The 22,017-nt window shown below is 37.5% G+C and overlaps 1 protein-coding gene across 13 annotated transcripts in view; it reads left to right on the forward strand.

Annotated features, from left to right (window-relative positions):
- Positions 1-22,017, forward strand: part of atp2b2 (ATPase plasma membrane Ca2+ transporting 2) — a 137,689-nt gene that overhangs the window by 100,278 nt on the left and 15,394 nt on the right. For 9 of the 13 annotated variants that reach the window (XM_028445762.1, XM_028445764.1, XM_028445773.1 and 6 more), the window contains 7 exons: positions 2,555-2,647; positions 5,622-5,663; positions 7,265-7,429; positions 7,726-7,940; positions 9,075-9,317; positions 18,032-18,273; positions 21,681-21,915. In XM_028445762.1, coding sequence (XP_028301563.1) covers positions 2,555-2,647; positions 5,622-5,663; positions 7,265-7,429; positions 7,726-7,940; positions 9,075-9,317; positions 18,032-18,273; positions 21,681-21,915 — 1,235 coding nt within the window. The remainder of the gene's footprint in view (positions 1-2,554; positions 2,648-5,621; positions 5,664-7,264; positions 7,430-7,725; positions 7,941-9,074; positions 9,318-18,031; positions 18,274-21,680; positions 21,916-22,017) is intronic. The other 4 variants (XM_028445771.1, XM_028445772.1, XM_028445767.1 and 1 more) reach the window with 3 other exon arrangements.

The raw sequence follows: 22,017 nt of genomic DNA on the forward strand, positions 1-22,017 counted from the left end.
TCAGAACAGCCTCAGTGAGGAGCATCCACAAAGCCAATCCTTCCTTTTGTTCACTGTAGAAAAGTATGAAACATTTTCTGACCTTACCTTTGCTGAAGCTCTGGTAGCTGTATATATGTTGAATGTTATTAATTAAAAATGGGTTTGACTCATTACTTTGTTTTCCCATGAAGCGATGACAGTTTGCAGGTATAGCTCACATACACCAATGAATGATGCACACAGTTGAATATTTTGATGATTTTTAAAAATTATTATTCCTTCCTCAGCTGTGTTTTTTCCCCTCAGTAGAATTTTCTATTCCTACTGATGTTTCAATGACAGATATACCTGCAAAAAAAAACAGGCACACCACTATTTGTGTAGATCAAACTGACAGAAATGACGTTATGGGCCTTATTTTGGTGACCTAGAGCCAAACACCACAGCAAGATACAGCTGTCATTTAGTTTGACGAGTAGAAAGAAAGACAGCAGACTTTTCTTTGTACGTCGCCAAACAAGCAACTCGTCCCGTTCCCATGGGGACGGTGGTGTCCTTGAAATTTGGTATGGTCAAGCATTCCCTTAGTGTGAATTTCATATCAGCACAAGAAATAAGTACGATTTAGGCAAACTTATTTTTGCTCCCTCCAAATTTATTGAAATACAAAATACTTTTTTTTTTAAAAGGTACCTGTAGTGAAAATGTATATATCAAAAATTGTGTTTAATGTATTACCAATAAACAAAAATGTGCACCTTTTTATAAGAATAACTAACCACACCCCCACCAGATTGTTCCCTCCTACTTCCTTGTGGCTAAATGTTGAGCTGTTACCTTTTCTTCATGCATCCCGTCCATGAACACAGTTGCACCCTATATATTTGCACTTCCATAACATAACTACACAGCCTTGTTTCTGTCCATTAAGCTAGTTCTGATGCTGAGTGGGTGCAGGGCTGCATACAAGAAGTAGGTAGTTGGTGAGAAAAGTGATATTTAATCCACTCCTAACATAAAACCTGGATGGTACACTTTTATCACTAAAGTAGAGGTTACACACGGCTGCACTTCCCACCATGTAAACAGACCTGTTGCACCTCTACCTCCCACAATGCAGCATTTATTTAAAGTGACAGGCCTGGCCGATTAACGCAAGTGCATCATATCCTGTCTAAAATGGCGACTGTCCATAGATGATGCCTGATGGTATAAAAAGCCCTTTTAATGTGGTTTGGGAAAAAAGGTGCACATATTTTGTTTATTGTTAATACATAAAACACATTTTTTGTTAGATACATTTTCAATACAGGTACCCTTTAATCCTAGACCTCACAGGAAACAGCTGATCAGCTTTCATATTTAGTCAGTCAGTCTTACAAAAACTAAAATATTCTCTGAGAAATAACACTTAAAAGTGTTGTATGTCATGCTTCTTACTACAAAAACCAAACCAGTAACACACATGGTGCTACTTTAGCAGTCTTTCAAAAGAAATAGGAGCTGCGTCTGTGACTATTATAGTTTTACACCTCAAACTTAACACAATAAAAACACTCAGTAGTTAAAGTAAATAACAGATCATGTTGTCCAATGTGTAGAGCAAGTTCTAGCACCCTGTTATGAGTCTTTTTACTTTACTTTGGACTTTATTTGTCAAGTTAGGGCCTAAGATCTTCCATTTGTCATACGACACAAAGCAGAACTGTATGTTTAATTTTTGTCAGTTATGCTTCAAAAACAAACTTTTTAATCGAATTCTAACATAAGTTTTTTGATGTAACACAACAAACTATGATTCAAATGAAAAAAACAATGCAAAATCAACCCAACAAGGTATTTGTTTAGTTTAATTTTGATTATTACTCCCATTTTCCTATTTAGACTATTCAATATAGATCTATTGAATCGCTTTTTGCACTTTACCTCATGTAATTTCCAAGTAAGTCTATATATTTTAGAGAAAAGGCACTTTTTCAAGCATTTTCCCGGCACTAAATCCACAAAATGTTTGACGTTTAAGAAAACATTTTGCACTTAAATCCACACTAAGTTGTTGTTTCGGTTTTTTTTTTTTTTTAGCATATATGTACTTACAATGAAGTAGCAGTTAAATAAAGTATTATAATTCTTAGAAAACTGCATGTCACTTCTGTATCTGCAAACACTTATTTAGATCCATACATTAAAAAAATGTGGATTAGGTTCTTTTTAATGACAATCTCTGAAGCCACAAATAGGTTTCAAGTCTAAATGTTTCACCTACTCATGCATTTGTGTCCATTTTATGGATTATTCTATCATTAGTTTAATTTTCCCAATAGATCAAAGCAAAGAACTACAGAGCTTATATTTGATCTTTTGTGTATAGCCATTGTTAAACCTGTTTTCTTTCTACAAATGCTAAATCTCCCAAATGTGCTATAACCATGTTATTTCTGTTCACTGTCTCGTGTGTGTGCACATGCGTACACATGTTTGACTGAGTGTGTGTGTGTGTGCGTGTGTGTGTGTTTATGCTCGCTTGTATGTTTGTGTTCATTCATGTTTTGCCCTCATTTTTACTGGCTAGACTGCTCCCATCCCCCTATCCACCCCATCGCAACTATAGCCACAGATGGGGCTGCAAGCATTAATGCCCCTGGCAGTGCCAGCCTAATTAATGGTAGGTTGATGATGCCTTTAACCTCTGACCTCTTTTTTTGTTCTCACTCACTACCTTCTCCATTTGCCCATTGTCTCCATCCGTGGGCATTCTTCACGTTCTTCTCCTCATCACCTTCTCTCTTTAAAGTTTTTAAACTTTTCTGAATCCATGCTTTCACCGCATGCACTCATGAGTTGTAGAAATTAGTTTTGTGTTTTTGTTCTTTTGGTCTTTTTTTGTTTTTGGTTTTGAAAAAGTATCATTCTACTGCCAATGTACATTCCATATATAAAAAATACAATGACGGAGTTTTTTAACCTGTTAGGAGCATTGTGAATGCTTGCTGTGTGATATTTCCATAACTTTGTTTATATACTGTACATGCACATGTAAACACAAAACAACAATCATTATTTTATGAATTTAGGACACATCAGCAGATATTTCTGGTAAACCAACAATTACTAGTTTTCGTTTACGTTTATCTCTATTTATTTCTATAAAAATCAATAGTTAGTGGTGTTTGGCCTTACTGGTGTATCTGCTGCTTCCTAAATATGGATATGCCTTCTCATTTGATTCATAAATAAATATAGAAACTGTTTTAGAGAAAGTTTTTTTTTTTTTTACTGTTTATTTACGTACCTCCAAGTTCACCAAAACCACTAATACCAACACACCAATTTTGGATACAAAAAAAGGCTTCGTTGTAGGCCATACATTTGTTATTACTGAATAACTTGAAATCATTTGGGGGGGGGGAAAGCAATATCCACCATTTTTACATATATATACTGTATATATAACCACCATTTTAATTGACTAGCACATTGCGTACAGCTACACAGGAAGTTGAGATCCCAGTCATATATACAGTAGGATTTTAAGGATTAAGGTGGATATATTGATGATTTCATCATATTTGTGTTAGAAAAGTGTTCTGAACTGTTTTCTTTCCTAATCCTGCCGCAGGATCTCAATTGCCAATATGTGCCAATCCTTTATTTATCTGCTGAACGATGCGATGTATTTTTTATCTCAGTAAGACGCTTCCGTGTGTGTGTAGTCAGGCATGACTCGTGAGATGTATGATTTACACTTTAATAGTGACCTTGTGCTGTCCGTGAATAGAAAGAAGCCATTCATCATCTTCAGGTTTACTGTGACTTCAGTTAATATTTTATATTCATGTGAAAGCTCTGGTCACATGGTCTTCTACCAGAAGAGTTTTCCTAAAAAGTACCTGTAGTAGAAAAGTATATAACGAAACGCGTCTACATCCGGTCGGCAGTTCGTGTGTTAGTTTATTTTATTTCATTATATTTTATTTTTTTATTAGAAACATAGAAAAATGCAATGACAGTTTACAGAATCCGATATCCTAACAAAACAATTAGCAGTGATATTTGTACCTCCAAAAACGTTTGGGAGCAGATTGCACTACAAGGGCGCCCCCTCCTTGTATTGTCTATGGGAGAGAGCAGTGTGAAAGCGGCTCCAGCGTCGCTAGTGCTTCCAAAAGTGCTTGTATCGGGCCAAACGAGATATCAACGGAAAGGTCTGCTCCGCCCGAGTCCGAATATGTGCATCCCACTCGGGCGGAGTCAAAAAACTAAATTGCGGTGTATAAACGTAACGCGTCCCTGATTTCTGACTCGCCCATTAAATCCAGAACACAGAAATTTGAAATACAGTTTTTGAAGCCTTGCTCCACAATTCAATTCTAAATGGTTGAATGGCTTTGTACATGTGTCAAAGAATACATTTATGGCCTATTTAATGTGTTTAGAGGAAACTGTCAGAATTTGCTTTGCATGGTTTTTAAAACACCATTTATGGTGAGCAGTCATTTTCGGCCATATGTGAAGTCAAGTCCTTGATTTCCCTCTTTATTTAGGTTTTTGTTGTGCTTTTCTTTACATTTTCTTTCAAATCAATGTATTTATTACTACGGACAACACAAGGATGTGTCTTGGAGCTAGATCTGATGTGTATGAAGCTGTTAATTTGAGTTCTTGCTGTGCATCGGAGCAGTCATAGCCGGCAGACAGCTGCACTGTTTACATATAAGATAATCTGCTAGAGAAGTACCCGTCGTGGAGCTAATGACAGCGCTACCTGCTACTACAAGCGTCTGAGGTTAGCATAATAGCCACCGTTTCTTTCTTTCAAGCAGGTTTTAATAGAAATAAATAACTAGACCAAGTCTCTAGAATTATGTGATCTTTTGAGCTTACGATGACAGTTTATTCCAGGCACTAACATTACTCAAGGACAAGTAATAGAAAAGTTAACACAGTTTTTGACTGAGCTTGTTGTTTGCATCAAATGGATTTAATAAGATAATTTCCCTCATATTCCCCAACTTGAATATTTAGCTTTTGTTGTTTTTGATTCGCTTCAATATTTCCTTTGACTCTATACTTCTTAGGGTGTGAGCCTTCATGTACTTTAATTTATGCATGCTTGTGTGTTTGTGTGTGTGTGTGTTTGTGTGTGTGTGTGTGTGTGTGCGTTTGTGTGCGTGTGTTCCTGCGTGCGTGCATTCTTGGTATACCCATAAACAATGTCGTTTAACAACGCCTGTTTCTTTATTGTGAGCTGGAGAAGCTGGATATAAACTCGAGGATGTTTTAAAATAATTTTATTTTACATAATGCACCAGTCAGTCAATCTGTTATCACAAAAAAAAATCTGTTAAACTTCAAGCGCTGTCACTCATTCCCATGACAACATGCAACAGCACAAATACAGTACATACAGTAGATTACAGGTGGAATTGATTTAATCTCTTTGGTAACAAACATGGCCATAGTTCCATAAAATCACCTCAGCCTTTCCATGTGACTGTCGCAGAGATGTTGTAATAAAAGTCATTTTCTTGTCTTTCTGTCCTGACTTTTGGTTCTCACTGTTTGTTTGTGCTGTGTTTTTGGTGTGCGTCTGTCCTGGTTGTTTGTTATTGTTTTTGTTTTGTATATCTCCATCATAGGTAAAATGCAAGATGGCAATATGGAGAGCAACCAGATTAAAGGTAACCAAACATACATTTTATTGTCTCTTTCACCGGCCCCTTTGCACATCTTCCCCTTCCCTGACCCCCTCCTCTTCCTCCTCTTCCTGCTCTTCCTCAATCCTCCCCTTTTATTTATTGTACCCAGTGTAAACTTTAGCCTTTATCCTGCAGTAAAATTCTACATCCCTCCCTGTGTCAGTACCACTTCCTCTTAAACTGACATATATTTGATTATTTTTAAAAAAAATCAACAAAATCTGAGTGGATTCACATTCTCACAGTGTGTCACAGATGTGTTGTCCTTGTTACGTTATAATGTTTCCTGTTTTGTTTTGTATTCGTCTTGCTCTGTGAGTTGTTTGTCAGCTATCTGGTGGACATGTGGCGCTAAAAAACGAAATAACTGTCCTCTGAGCTTTACACTGTTTGAAACACATTTCCTTTACGCACGGAAACAGTTTGTAGGATTCAGAAGATTGTAGGAATTGTTTGCAGTGTGACCAGAACCAATTTATTTGTGTTCCTATTTATCAAATGTGAAAAGAAGATAATTTCTCTGCATGTTTAGAAATATTAATGCTAAATAAGAGCATGATCACAGGACATGCTAAAAACAAGCTTAGAAAATATAGATGTGTTCCCAAAGGGTTGAATGGACATATGACAGCAAAACTGTCAATAGCTTTTATTGACACTGGCTGTATGTTAAGTGTTCTGGGCCAATCAGTAATTGCACACAGATTGTTGTGTCTTTTTAAAGCTTCCTTGTGCTTCTAACTCAGCACATCCCAAAACTGCAGTCTTCTTTAAATGTTTTGGCTGAAATTCAGTTTTCTGATGCAGACTAACCTTGTTTTGTCATTTCCATGCTCTGTTTAGCCATGGTGTTCCCTCAAAAACCTTACTTTGGTAGTAGAAATTGGCATGTCTTATACTTCCCACTCAGCTGTTTGCTTTACTGACTGCATTTGTCTGTACACGTGACACTAAACATCATCAGCACCCGTTGATGCTGGGTTGAAGGCCAATGATGGTAACATCAAATATTGATTGTATTTAGAGTTGTTTTTTGTAAATTGACTTTCGCTATTAGATGAAAACATACAGTTTTTTTTCTCCTTCAATCTAAAGCTATCTATTTAAAAAGAAAACATGTTAAAGTGTATTCTTGTTATTTTGTTTTCTATTTTTTTTATTATAGCATAGAAAGCCTTGGATCCTGCCTTGCTTAACTGATTAATGGCAATATCTCTATATGTGTGCTATATTTAATGGTGAAAGCTGAGCTGTAAATGTTTGCAGAGTTTTAGAAGAACTCACCTTTACTCCTTTGAAGAGGCCTTTGAAGAGTTTAGGTTATTATTTGTTTTTGTTTATTTACAGTGTGGTAATTTATTAAAAGTAATCTTGTTAACGAATACTGATAATAATATTTAGTTCTTAATTAATTGTAGTAATCTGTCTTTGTTTTGGCTTTTTTTTTTTTTAACTATGCACCATATATTACACCTTAGCTGCTATTATTCCGTTATGGTACTGCAGGATGTGAATTTTCCACTTCACTGGGACAATTATGAATTTGTAACAATTGCACTATTCATTTTCTGTGGTGTTTACAGTAAAAAAGCAGGATGGAGCAGCAGCCATGGAAATGCAACCCTTAAAAAGTGCTGAAGGTGGAGAGACTGATGAGAAAGAGAGAAAGAAAGTCTCTGTTTCGAAAAAAGAGAAGTCTGTGCTGCAGGGGAAGCTGACCAAACTGGCTGTCCAGATTGGAAAAGCAGGTACAGAAAACCACACATGGTTATATCCATTAAGCATTTTGACAAACTAATGAACTCATGGTTGTGTCCAGAAAAGCAAGGTGCTACACTACATCTAATTTTAAAAAGCCTATTCACTTCATTCACTAAAAAACACTGTGGTCAGCACAGAGTATAACTCATCCAGTTTGTCCATGTTAAGGTCCTCTACAATCATCTTCATATAATGTAATTTACAGCACTAAGGACTTGGACTTGGTTGTATATAATCTTGACTATATATTCCCATTTGCTGATATTCTTGATTTCTTTTCCAGGTTTAATTATGTCAGCCATCACAGTCATCATCTTGGTCCTCTACTTTGCCATCGACAACTTTGTGATGCAGAAACTCCCCTGGATGCCCGAATGTACTCCCATTTACATCCAGTATTTTGTTAAATTCTTCATCATTGGTGTAACTGTGTTGGTCGTGGCTGTACCAGAAGGCCTCCCACTAGCCGTTACCATCTCCCTAGCTTACTCTGTAAAGGTAAGAATAGACAAACATAGCCTGTTTTTTGTGTCTAATCGTACCAAGCTTGTTGTAAGATAATTAAGATTCTTTCAACCAATAATGAGGCCTCATTTTTTTGGTGAAGTTTGTGCTGGATGAAACTGAGTGTCCCAAAAACAACTAAATATATTTTTACATTTCCTGAAGAAAATGCAAGTGAGAATGCAGGTGCTGGCCCACGTTGCACTGCATTAGCTTAGCATTAGCATTAGTCAGCAAAAAAAAAACCATTAGCGTTAGCATTAGCTAGCATTAAAATTAACACTATCATTAGTATATTATTAGCATTAGCTAGCATTAACATTAGTCTAGTGTTATCATTAGTGTTAGCATTACCCTAGTTTTAGCATCAGCTAGCATTAACATTAGCTAGCATTAGTCGAGCATTAGCATTACCCTAGTTTTAGCATTAGCTAGCATTAACATTAGTCTAGCATTAGCTAAGCATTAACCTAGCAATAGCTGAACATTAGCAATAAGGTTGAAAAAGTTGAAATAGTTGAAATGGTTGAAAAGTTTGATGGTAGTAGCTGAACATGTGAAAGGCTGAATGGTCTATATCGGTGGAAGAATGGCTGGGGATGAAGGGGTTAAAAGTTGAAAAAGCTGACAGCTCCAATAGAAATGAATGGGAAAGAAAAAATGTAATAAGTCAAAAAGTTTAAAAGTTACAAATTATAAAAGTACAAGCATAAATCTCGGGAACTTTCTGAATTTTTTGATAGCTTAATTGTCAAAAACGAAGAAGGAGGAGTTAGCAACATCGAAAGAAAAAACGGATAACAATAGTGAGGATGCCTCCTGCTAATTACAAAAACAAGCAAGCCTCTGAACACCTAAGCTAGTCACTCTTATCAATCAAATAATCAATGGTGTGTACCTTTATTCATAAAAATGTACTTTGTGTGCATTTTGTTGTTATTTAGTCATTTTCCAGGTCCAGATTTGTGAAATCACAGAATGATGATTACCTGACTTACAAGCACTAATGCTAATGCTGCTGGCTAAAAAAAATATACATATATATATATACACAACCAACAGGTAGATGGTTTAAACTAAATGTTTTGTGTTCACTGCTGTTTTGTTTTTTTTGTTTTTTACCATCAGAAAATGATGAAAGACAACAACCTGGTCCGCCACTTGGATGCATGTGAAACCATGGGCAACGCTACGGCCATCTGCTCTGACAAGACAGGCACGCTAACCACCAACCGTATGACAGCTGTGCAGTGTTATGTTGGAGATGTACACTACAAAGAAATTCCAGATCCTGGATCTCTACCGCCAAAGACACTGGACTTATTGATCAATTCCATCTCTATCAACAGCGCCTACACCACAAAGATACTGGTAAGTCAGCTGTGCATGAATATACACCAGAATGCACATTTTATTTAAACTCATACACTCGTATCTGAAGGCCTTATTCTTAGAACTCACTTAAAAAGTTTGTCCATTGTTAAAACAAGCTGTGAGACAGCACAATGGGAGCAGTCTCCATGCTGCTTTCAAGTCATCAAGCATTGACTATGCAACTTGAAAATGTATCTAATCTCTTATGCAGAGCATAGAAGCCTGTAATTAAATCCAGTCTCTAAGTGGTGGAGGTGGTTTTGTGTACAGCAAATGGAGCTGGGAATTATTCTTTTCTCAGCCAATTTCACCTGCAATGCCTAAAATAGACATAATGATACAGATACTCATCTATACTCTCTCTCTCTCTCTCTCTCTCTCTCTCTCTCTCTCTCTCTCTCAATTCAATTCAATTCAAAGCAGCTTTATTGGCATGAGAAAACTGGTTTACATTGCCAAAGCAAGTGTGAGAACCATGTACACACGAAAAGAGTAAATGTTATAAAATTTGTGCAAAACAAGATTAAAATAAAATGATAAAATAGGTTTTCACTATATATATGTAGAACACAATTTACAATTAAGTTATAAATGTTATAAAAGGGGAGGTTATGTACAGAATTTTACATATATTAATATACACACACACATGCATGTGGTTGTACAAGCAAGGAAGAGTTTTTTTTTCCTATATATATATATATGTATACATATATACAGTATATATATATATATATATATATATATATATATAGTACATGTACAGGAGGAAAAGTTTAAACATAGATAGATAGATGATTAGCCTTTTTTTGTCTACGCAGAGATACCAAGAGAATCCAAAAAAGAAGTAATTGTTGCGAGAACAACAAAATGAAATGGTTACCCTTCAGTACCAATTAGTGAAGCCATTTGATAGAATTAACTGTTGCTTTATCTGGACAGTGCTTAGTGTCTCATTTGAGTTGCTCATGACCGAGGAAGCAGTGAAACCCTAAATATACGTCCAAACTGTGGCCCGCGGAAGATATAAAACGTGTATTGGCAGTAGGCGGAGCGGCCATGACCGAGTTTGTTTATTCAACAAACAAAACATACAAAGAAAAAACATTAAACCTATGATGTCCTGATTGGATCAGGCATGATAGTGAGCAGGAAGAATGAGCCAATCAAAATCTGATCGTCTCTATATCAGCTGATAAACTGAACTGGTTCTCAGACATGCTGAGCGCTGAGGAAAAAAGAGCCGCAGTGGCTGCTTTTTAAATGGGAAGATGTCTGCGGTGTGGAAATATTTTCAAGTTGAAAGCCTACGCCTGATGTAGCCTAACACCACATCAACACACAACTAAAACTGATCATGGCACTGACCAAGGTGTGTGGTGAGAGAAGGGTGAGGTGAGCAGTTTGGACAAATACAGGATAACTCACTCTCTCATGCTGTTTGGATATTTAATACCAGTACTTAACACCAACACTTTATATTCAAAGTTAAATAAAGAAAAAACTTTAAGGAGTTATTCCTGCAGCAGAAACGCAGTAGAGTCGATTGTGTTTCAGTCATTGTGCACTTGGATGTGCGCGGACATGCTAGATAGGCACAGTAAGGTTGTCCGATCTGATATATATCGGTTCGTAATCAGCAAAAAAACAATATCGGATTATATTGGCCTGCATCTAAATTCTCCAATATAATAAAGTATATATTGTTTTTATTAGATTTATTGAGATTCTTTTTTTTTTTTTTTTTTTTTTTTGATCACATATGAGGTAACTTGAGTGTCCACCGGCACACAACATGTGAAATATAACCAGAGACGGCAAGTAACGAAATACAAGTACTTTGTTACTTACTTAAGTACATTTTCCAGGTACTAGTATTTATTTCTCTGTGAACTTTTTACTTTTACTCAGTTACATTTTCAACATAAATATCGGTACTTTCCACTTCTTACATTTCCCAAAAAGGCTTGTTACTTTACATATTGGCACCGTGACACAATGCGAGTCAACTGTTTTGACCCACCGGCTCACTCAGCCAGGATCAGACAGAAGCTGAAAGTAAAGGGGGGAGGGCTTACACCGACATACAAGTAATGATGATTGGCTAAATGTAGAGTGAAATTCCATGATAAGCCAATCAGTGACAGAGTTTAGTTAAGTGGGAATTGCTACCAAGCTTGTAAATGGTAAATGGACTTGATTTTATATAGCGCTTTATCTCCACACTGAAGCAGTCTCAAAGCGCTTTACATATCAGCCCATTCACCCAATCACTCTCACATTCACACACCAGCGGCACACAGGTTCAGTGTCTTGCCCAAGGACACTTCGACACATAGTCAGGTACTGGGATCGAACCCCCAACCTCTCGATCAGAAGACGACCCACTACCACCTGAGCCACGGTCGCCCTTGTGCTGATAGTGAGAGGACAAGAAGCAGTCTGTTGGTTTAAAAATGGTGTTTACAGCATGGAAGTACAATCACTACTTCAACCTGCGTGCTGTAAAAACCAAAAAATACATGCCAAGTGTCCTCTTCATACGTAAGTTATTCTATTCTAATGAAACATCTCTCAGCGGTGCACACTGCTACTAAGCTAGTGGCCAAAACAAATAACGCTATTAGGGCTGCACAGCACTGTTAGTAGAAGCCAGGTGACATCAGAGAAGGACATGGAGCACTCATGAATGCTGAAATTATTAAAATGAGCACCACATCCAAGTGTGTTAGTGCTTATTTGAGTGCTTAACATTTTTATAGTGCAGACATTATTGCTATTCATGTTCTTGTTCTTAGGGATACAAACATTGTCTGGGGAAATTATTTTAGGTAGGTGCTGCTACTGTTAAAATTATCAAAAAAAGGTAACCAGTACTGTTAACAGCAGTAATGTTATAGTGAAACATGTGGGGTTTTTTTTTTTTCATTTTATGAAGTCAGATGTTATCTGTAGGTTTTATTTAACTGCCAATTTTGTATTGAATCTTATTTTATCAGAAAAAATATCTGACCCATGACTCAGACGGTATAAAAACGAGTGCCACCAAGAAACAACCTCTGGTGCTCCTTGAGAACCAGATCAAAATTGTTGTGTGCAACCCTGGTTATTGCATAATAGCCTTATGTCGTAACCAGGGGTGCACACAATGTTCAGAAAAGTGATGTGTAAACCTTAAGTGTACAATAGAAATGACTAAAGGACTATATAGTGAAATACATTAGGATACTAGACAGGTAGTGATTGTTCAAACAATAAAATTGATGAAGCAGATTCCATATAAATGATCCTGTGTTTAATAGCTTTGTAGCCAGTGAATCGTGTAACAGAAATACTTTTTACTTTTAAAAGTACTTTTGAGTACATTTCAGAACATGTACTTTTTACTTTTACTTGAGTAGATATTTGGATGAGTACTTTTTACTTTTACTCAAGTCGTTTTTTTACATAGGTATTTTACTTCTACTCAAGTAGGGAATCTCTGAATATAACCATCCAGTCATTTGTTTGTGGTCTGTGTAAGTCTTATAACACAGAGAAAATTGCTCCATTTCAAATGTTCTACATTTGTGACGTCACAAGTGAAATTGAGAAAGAAAATACCCTCCCCTTCGCTGGTAACTCCACCCGTGGACTCCACCCCCAACCTGATGAAAACTTTTTCGCCAAGTCCGCCATTGTTTTTCACACCAAACGCGACTGTAGCGACTGTCACTTCAATCGCCCGTGATGAGTCACTTGAACATAGAGGAGCTTTTTGGTCACTCCATCACTTTATCGTTCCAGTGAACAGTGTGTGTGCGTGTGTGTGTGCGTGCGTGCGTGCGGAACCCGGTGACAGGGGAAAGAGAGGTTTGATCACTTCTTCTCTGGCCGTATGTTTACAGCACTTATCATTAACAGCACCACTTTTACGGTTTGAATGATCAACTTACAGAGTTACTAAAAGATGAGTTCACTCAGAATGTAGGCTTATTTAAGAAGTTAATCGCTTTAACTTTGCCACGGTAAGTTGCAGCCGTGTCACTGTAGCGGGAGGGAGGGGCTTCTGCCTTATCTCTGCAGACAGTGAAGGACAAGGAAGTTGTCACGGAAGAGAGGTCCGGAGGAAGGGGAGGTCTATGCAAATCAAGGGGCAAATCAAGGGACACCCCCCCAAAACAGAGCGCTCTGAAAGACCTCGATAAAACGGGTTCTTAAACCTCACATCTGCTTAATTTATGTTATGTTTTGATCAAACACCAGCACAGATATGTCATTTAGACCATAGGGAACTGTTTTAAAAGGTAAAAATAATGGTATAATATTAAAATTAGGGTTGTCCCGACCTGATATTGATATCGGATATCGGTCCGATATCAGCCAGAAAACGAATATCGGATTTTATCGGACTGCATCTAAAATCTCCAATTTATATTATATTATAGTTATTCAATTGTAGAATACTGTAGATATTATGTTGAAGGTTAAAATGTATGTAACCAATTGGTTCATAATAAATAGGTCAGTTTTTCTCATACCTACTGTTGCTGACTATTGTTCTCTGTTTGAGTAACATCACTTGATCAAGAATTTTCTTACATTTGATTTCACACTTAGAAATTATTAATAAAAGTATGTTTGATTTGTGCTGATTTGATATCGGTATCGGCAACACTCAAGGCCGCAATATCAGTATTTCATCAGAAGTGAAAAAGTTGAATTGGGACATCCCTAAACAGTACACACTGCAACACAGACACAAGCATGTTCACTGATCGTTTCTATGAAAGAAATTCTGTTTTTCGTCTTTCCAGTCTGCTGTTACCGAGCACCTGTTGGTTAAAGTCTTTACTGGTGCAATGGTACACCACATCATTTCTCTTTAAATATTGTTTTTTTTTATTTCTCCTATTATGATAAAGCACTGAGGGAGAAGTTGTAATCATAAATATGTCTTTAAGTGGATTTGAAGCTGAATAGTTTTTCTGCCTTTTAACTGTATGTCCATGTAAGTGCTCCCCCTCCCCTTACTTTCAGCTTGTGTCTGATCCTGTTTTAACATCTATGTATGTTTGTTTTCCCAATAATCAATATAAAGTGTCCACATCTAATTTTTTCTGATTAGAAGTTTCATTTCTAAAGAGTATATTTCTTATTAGAATAGGATGTAGTTAGTTGTTTGTTTGAGGAAGCACACTTGGAGTGAGAAGTGTTCTCCTCCTGGACTGTCTTTCTGCCTCGCAGCATACCTCCAGGGCTCAGCCTAGTTTGGTGGTTCACCAATTGTGGATAACTATCTCACTGCTTTATGCAACCACAGTGTAAGAGAAAAGGTGGAGAACAGGGTAAGTGCAGCAAACTAAAATAGACTGGATAGTGAGCCAAAGAAAAAACACAAGGAAAGGATAGAAAGATATTGGAAAATTAGGGATAAAACACTAAATCCGATAAAAACAAACATAAAGTAAATGTAAGTGAAGGATAGATTAAGAACAGCTCCAGGTGGAGGAGGAAGTCAAAGTTGCCAGTTCTCCCTCTGGCTTATGTCCTTGCCCGCAGGAACACCCAAGGAGCAGGGAGAGGGCAGCTGGTCCTGAGCTTCGTCCAGGCCAGCTTGTTCCATCTGAAGCTAGGTCATGCCAACATTAGGCATTCCATGCCAGCACTCATCCTCATGCGTAGAAAACTATATTAGGCTTCATCTCCATGGAATCTCGCAGATTAGTCTGGTCAGCTGTGATTGCAGAAACTCTGTGATTTATTTTTTTTGGTCTCAAAAATTTCAGTTGCTAGCTTAGAATGCTGTTGTTGCCTTTAATGTACAATAATATAAAATACAAATATTCTTGAGTGACCTAACTTGATGGTGGTGGCCTCTGGCTGAGAGCACATTTTCCCAAACACTGACCAGAAAAAGCAGAAGAGGACATTTTCCCCTTCCTATCATTACAGAGCAACAACCAGTGTCTCCCTGATGTAATCATTGGTCATTAGAACAAGGCATTAATTCTGTTACTTACTGCAAACTTACAAGAATAAAGTATTTATACTTGTGTCTGTGGGGCACACAGCTGGACATTGACCAGATCCGTCCAATTACAAGGTGTAGATGAGCCTGGATTCTGATTAGGTTTAAATGATTAATGGGACTAAATGAGTTTCAGTTCAGCCCTCTCAGCTGGACTCTCAGCAGCTTCAGTCAATGTGGAGAACAACCACAAACCAGTTATTTCCAAGAATATAAAAATACTACATTATGCTATACTATTACGCTACATTTGTAGAGACAGTTTAGTGAGTGACCAATAAACAAAATTCCACTTTGAAATGCTACGTTTGTTCTTTAAATGAGGAAAACTCTCACACAATGAAAATTTGCCAAATTAATCAAAATGATAGTATACATTCTGCTACTTTGGATAATATATTCCCTGTTTATTAACAGTTTGTAGGTGTAATAATGATGTTACACTTTTTAATAAGTAAAAGGGCCACACAATGCGTATGTGTAATGTATGAATGCATAATCACAAATAATAGGAGCTTTTAATGAGGAGGAAACTGGTTTAACGGGCCATATCGAGCAAATTTGAAGTCAGCGCCCACATCCTGGACATGTCATTAACAAATAATGGATGTGTGTGGTCATAATATCATGCTTTTGTAGGCTCTGTAGTCTCTTTCTATACTATAGTTTGCATGAGCATAGGTGTACAGAGCATGTTTTGGGGTAAGGGTATGTCTTAATCTGGTTGTGACGAGATTGTTTTTTAGCAAATCCCACTCATAAGAACACTTCCATGACCACTACCACTATTTTCACTGTTTAAGTGTCTTTGTGCTAAACATTTAACTCCATGTCTCAAGTGCTTTGCATGGCAGGTCTGTCACAAATGATGTGTGAATGTGACTTGTAGTATTAAAAGACTACTCGTACTGAAAAACGCACTTAAGTAAACTCCATTTAACTTTTTTTTTTTTTACCACATCACTGAAAGCAAAGAAAATTCTCGTTTTTATTAAGCTGGAGTCGGTGTTCTTTTTCTCGGTTGGAGAATAATGTAGCCGCAGAGCAGCAAACCTGCAGTCAATCTATTTTAGGACAAGCCGCTCAGACTGAACGTGTTAACAGCTTGGGAGAATGATCATATTCGTTGTGCTTTTGTCGTGCAGGTGATTGCGTGCGAGTGCAAAGGGAAAGTGAGTGTACCTGACAAACTGCTCTTTAGGTGGAAGTGTAGGTGTCAGGCGTACAAGGCACAGTACATACACAGGGAAGTGTTGCTGTCACCTCACCGATAGTGAATGGGGATCCAAATGAAGCACATGTAGTCTTTTGTACAGTTAAACACCAATGTGTTCAAAGTTACTAACTGCAAAATTCTAAATCTTTTTCAAAGCAATTATGAGAGGTGATGATTTATTTAATATCATCTCCCTGGGATGAAAAGTATTATTATGTCATGAGGATGATCAAACTTGCACATTCATTTCATCTTCCAGTTTGTTTTCATGAAAGAAAAAAGAATTTGTGTGTTAATCCTAAAATAACATCACAGATAAGAAGTCCCGATTTACCCTGGACAATCCCGGTTTTCAATTACGCTCCGTGTCCCGGTCGAGTTCCCCCAAACCATTGATTTGTCCCGGTTTTTCACAATCTCAGTCCAGTTTGTACTGTGAGCTGTCAATCACAACAGTTGCCATAGTAGCGCTTACAATATACAGTAAACCAGTTAAAAAGCTCAAAATGCTTCCACGCGTCTGCAACGCGATACTGATTGGTTGATGGTATTGATAATATTACTTGTTTGCTTCCTTTCATTCTTTCTCCTTCAACATGCCAACAAGAAAAATATTTTTGAATATTCAAAACATTTTTATGAATTTTTTTTTTTTTTGACTGATGGCAACTTTTTTTTTTTTTTTTTTTTTGACTGATGGCAACTTTAAATTTGGTTCAGCCGGTGACATAATACATTTCATCCTAAAAGAAGAAAAATTAAGTATCATTTATGTGACCTTTTTCATTACAAATAAAAGCTTATGCAAATAGTTTATTTGAAAATCTTTGGTGAAAATAACTGTCCCGGTTTTGAATTTAAAAAAATCTGGTGACCCTACCTACATGCCAACTATACATGTATAAGCATCAGCGTCACTATAGGGGCCCAGGCTTGTGGTTGTCTATCTCTGTATTTTTATTGCTGGCATTTGCTGTTCTGCTTTAGGTAAAAAACTAAAAGTGGAAATAATATGGAAATTTCAACCACAGGGAAAAGCAATGCAGTGGAAGCACAATAAAGAGGACAAGTTGTGTGAAGTTGAATGAGTGAGAAGCCTGTAGGACAATCACAGCCAACATGTGAGAATCCCCAGGTGGTGCAGCGAACACCCTCTCTCCTTCCAAGTCTTTTTCTCAAGCGTACTTTGCGCAGTATTTCCATGGCAACACTGAGTCTTTCACAAGATGACCATGTTGCACTCGCTCAAAGGCCTACAGTATGTAAATGCAAATACGCACTGTACAGTACTGACACTGTTTCATAACGATTCTGTAATGTGATCCTCCACAAAATGTGAAAACTAAATTAGCATTTTCTACAATTCATGAAGTTGTGTGTTTTATTTTAGATTCAGCCTCCAAAGTTTATACACAAATAGCACCAACAAACTTGCATAATATTCAAAGTGGTATGATGATTTTTTTTCTTCCTTTGTTTTTTCAGCCCCCGGACAAGGAAGGTGGTTTGCCAAAGCAAGTGGGAAACAAAACAGAATGTGGTCTCCTGGGATTGGTCTTGGACCTGAAGCGGGATTACCAACCAATAAGAAACCAAATCCCAGAGGAAAAGCTTTACAAAGTCTACACTTTCAACTCAGTCAGGAAGTCCATGAGCACTGTCATCAAACTGCCTGATGGGAACTTCCGCATGTACAGCAAAGGAGCCTCTGAGATTGTTTTGAAAAAGTAAGTTTGCTTCTGTATGATGAAAATTGATTTGAGATTACAGTGAGACGACATGAATCGGTTTCACGCATCGTGATACAAAAATATCACTAATGAAGAGCATGTGGTAACGAGTTACGTATACGTAACCATTTCACAACGTGTAAAGCCAATAATATCTCATTTGTTGGTACAGTTTCAATGCTCGTATTATATATTATTAGCGCAGTGCCCGTAGAAAGTATGTATTGCTATTTACTAGGTATGCAACGATATCAAAAACTCACGGTACGATATTATCACGGTATTAAGGCCACAATACGGTATTATTGCGGTATTGTCAAAAACAAAAATGATGACTTAGAAAAATGCCATAGTGTGGAAAATTAAGTGCCAGGAATGTTTAGGATAAGTACACTTAATGTAATTGAACACAAACATTATGCTCCAATGTTACAATCATATAGTACCTTGAGTTCTTGTTTGGTACCGTCACATGGCACGGTATTACCGCGTGACTTTTAAAACTAAGATACTGGACACAGGATTCAGTTTAATATTGGCAAATGACACACGAACCTCAGCAAGCAGAACAGGCTTCACCGGGGCATGAAGCAGCAGAGCTTTACTAATGATGCGTGGATCATGATAAAGTTTATTTTTTCACTCAACGTCCTGAATGGTGGAGATAGAACAGCTGTTGAATTAACCACTGGCTTTGATTGACCAAAGTATGGACTTCTAGCTCCTTTCTCTGCTGCTCTCTCATCTGCTCCGCGGAGCAAAGCAAAACAGTGTTATTGTCGAGCTGCTGCTTCAAAGCTACACTCAAAATTAAAGATACAAGCACCGTTGAGCTGGCCCTCGTAATCACACATGTCGGGAAGTGGTGCACGTTGAGGTGTGTTGCATGTCGGGGTGTGGCAGAAATGTTAAAGTGTTGAGACGTAGCTGACCATTTTTAAGGATTTTATCACAAACTTTCCTGCAATGTTCTGTGCAGATATAATGCCTATGATTTCCTTTTACCAATAGGTGGCGCTATGACTATCAATGACGGTTGGGTTAAACCATAACTCATTGTTTGGCATACAAATGAAAGCTGCTATAATTACCATCTACTTAGCTTTACAAACTCTTCAAAGCCAGCAACGGCGCATCAGTCCTCCCTCCACAGTCACAGCTCAGAAGGGTTTGGTGAATTCAAAATGAGAAGGCAATAGAAGGCCTTGCAGTTTTGATTATGTCTATGATTCATGTCATTGTGATAGTCAGCGCATACACATTTGCAACGAACAAAGCTGGCATCATCTCAAATGGGATGAAATCTGGCAGTATAAACAGACTAACTTGTAGCTAGTTGACTAAATGAACTGTGCAGAGCATACTATTTAGCATTATAGTACAAGCTACATATATATATATAGTGAAAGCCTATTTTTATTTTTATTATTACTCACCTTAGTTACAATTGTTGGTCACTGAGGACAATATTTAATATGGTCAATATTTACTGGGTGTTTTTTCAGGATATTAGACCCATTGTAGTCGCTTTTCTGAAAAGCAACCCCCCTCACTGCCAGCCATTTTAGAGACCCACAGAATATTTTGGACTATGACAATATATTCTGAAAGAATAGACTCTCTACTTTCACTAGAAAAAAATGTTTCTGGCTTGTTTCGTTCTTCCATAATCAGCAGTTGAATATAGGTAGTTTTACAGAAAATGCCAGTTTCTGAGCAAAAAGCTGCGAAAACAGCCTTTTTCTGAAAAATCCCGTCAATGACTTTGAAAAACTTTTTTGTTTTTTTTTTTGCTTTAGTGATACCTCAAAATTGGTTTCTTTCTATAAAACTACAAAAACAACACTGAAACCGGGCTTTTGATGGTAAATGTATTATTATTTTGCTATCTGGGTCAGAGTTATATGGTTTTTTACTGTATTTTTGGTGTTCTTCCAAGTCTCTCCCCCTGTCAGTCCCCACACACGCAACTTCCTCCTCCTCCTGGACATGCCGAGTCTCACCGCTTGGCCTGGTTTGTCGATAGTTTTCTCCCATGATCGCAACACTATCAGTAGTCAACTTAGGTCCACACTTGCTCTGCTCTAGTCTGAGCTGCTGGGAGCTTCACAATCTTCCCTTGTAGTGCCATTTTCTGCCTCGTTCCTGGCTTCTCCCTCCCCAGCGATGGTGATAATTAAGGCTAATCTCTCATCGAAAGGTGTGCTGCTGCCACCTACATGGCACCAGTTGGTCACTACATCATAGTACAAGGCTGATATTCATGGGAGATCTTCGCCACACTGTCTCCTCGCAACCCCCGTTGATAAACACAATTGATGTACATATTCGTCATTGGCAGCGAGCGTTTGGATTTGAAATGACGTAATGGCAGTGAATGAGTTAATAGCACGACCTCACTTGCACGACAGATGTTTTGCATCATCTCATAAGATAGCTCATTGTAAGCTTTCCTTTGAACTTTTCCCTTGTTTGTTGACTTAAACAGCAAACAGGAAATACGCTTACGTAGATTTCTTCATGACCGTGCCTGCTTTAAAGTCTGCCCTCTCCTCTTCTCAAGTACACATACTTGTCCACTTGGTAAACAATGAATAATGTATGCAGGATCTTTTCATTCCCATTAGAATATCAGGTAAACAACATTGCTATGACAATATATTCTTGGGAATTGAGCAGGTCACTGCATAGTGTTTCTAAAATTACTTAACAGACCACATTGTATTTATTTTAACATATGTTGGATTAGTGCAGTGGTTCTTGCTAAGGTATCCCCGTTGTCTTATTTCTGAATCAAAGTACCGCTTTTGTCCACCTACAACATTTTGCTCAGAACACTATAAAAAAAAATACACAGTATTTAGTGCCTCCTAAATAGATTTTTTTTTACAGTCTTTCTTTCTACACTCCTCCAGCATAGCATATTGTATTATGTTGCAATTTCTTACATTTTAAGGTTATTTAAAACATTACACTTTGCTTCTCTCTACAACTTGAAGGATAGTAATGTTTAGCTTTTGTTTGTTACCACTGCGAAGACAGTGTTTTAAAACTCTCTGTAACTGGTTATGTCATTATGGAAGTAGCTCCTTGGCCAGAAATGAGACTGACCCCTGTATTTTCAGTACATGTTAATGATTATTATTTTAACCAAAAGCACAAAATTCCCATACTTTTATTTGTCAAATTTCCATTTTCTCTCAAGTACCCCCTATACTGCCATTGCGTACCCCCTTTTGAGAAACACTGGATTAGTAGATAGGAAAGTATAGCTGTTCTCATTTATTTATTTATTTTTTGTCTGTAAAGTTTCGCCAGGCCTATGTTTATTGATATATTTTAAAACTGTGAAGATGAAAATAATTGCAAAACCATGTTGAGCCGTACATTTCACTCACTCGCAGATGCAGCCATGTCTTGAACGAGGTGGGTGAACCAAGACTTTTCCGTCCACGAGACAAAGATGAGATGGTGAAGAAGGTGATCGAACCCATGGCAAGTGATGGCCTGAGGACTATCTGTGTGGCGTACCGCGACTTTCCCAATGATCCTGACCGTAACTGGGATGATGAGAACATCATCCTCAGTGATCTCACAGCCATCTGTGTGGTCGGAATAGAGGACCCCGTCAGGCCAGAGGTAGGAGAATACAGGACAACTCAGTAAAAAGTGTTACGGATTCAAACAATGAGATGGGGCTTGGTTACTTGCAAAGGTTATACTCTTGCAAAAATGTATTTT

This window comes from Gouania willdenowi, chromosome 5 (genome assembly GCF_900634775.1).
Source record: "Gouania willdenowi chromosome 5, fGouWil2.1, whole genome shotgun sequence".
Taxonomy (NCBI): domain Eukaryota; kingdom Metazoa; phylum Chordata; class Actinopteri; order Blenniiformes; family Gobiesocidae; genus Gouania; species Gouania willdenowi.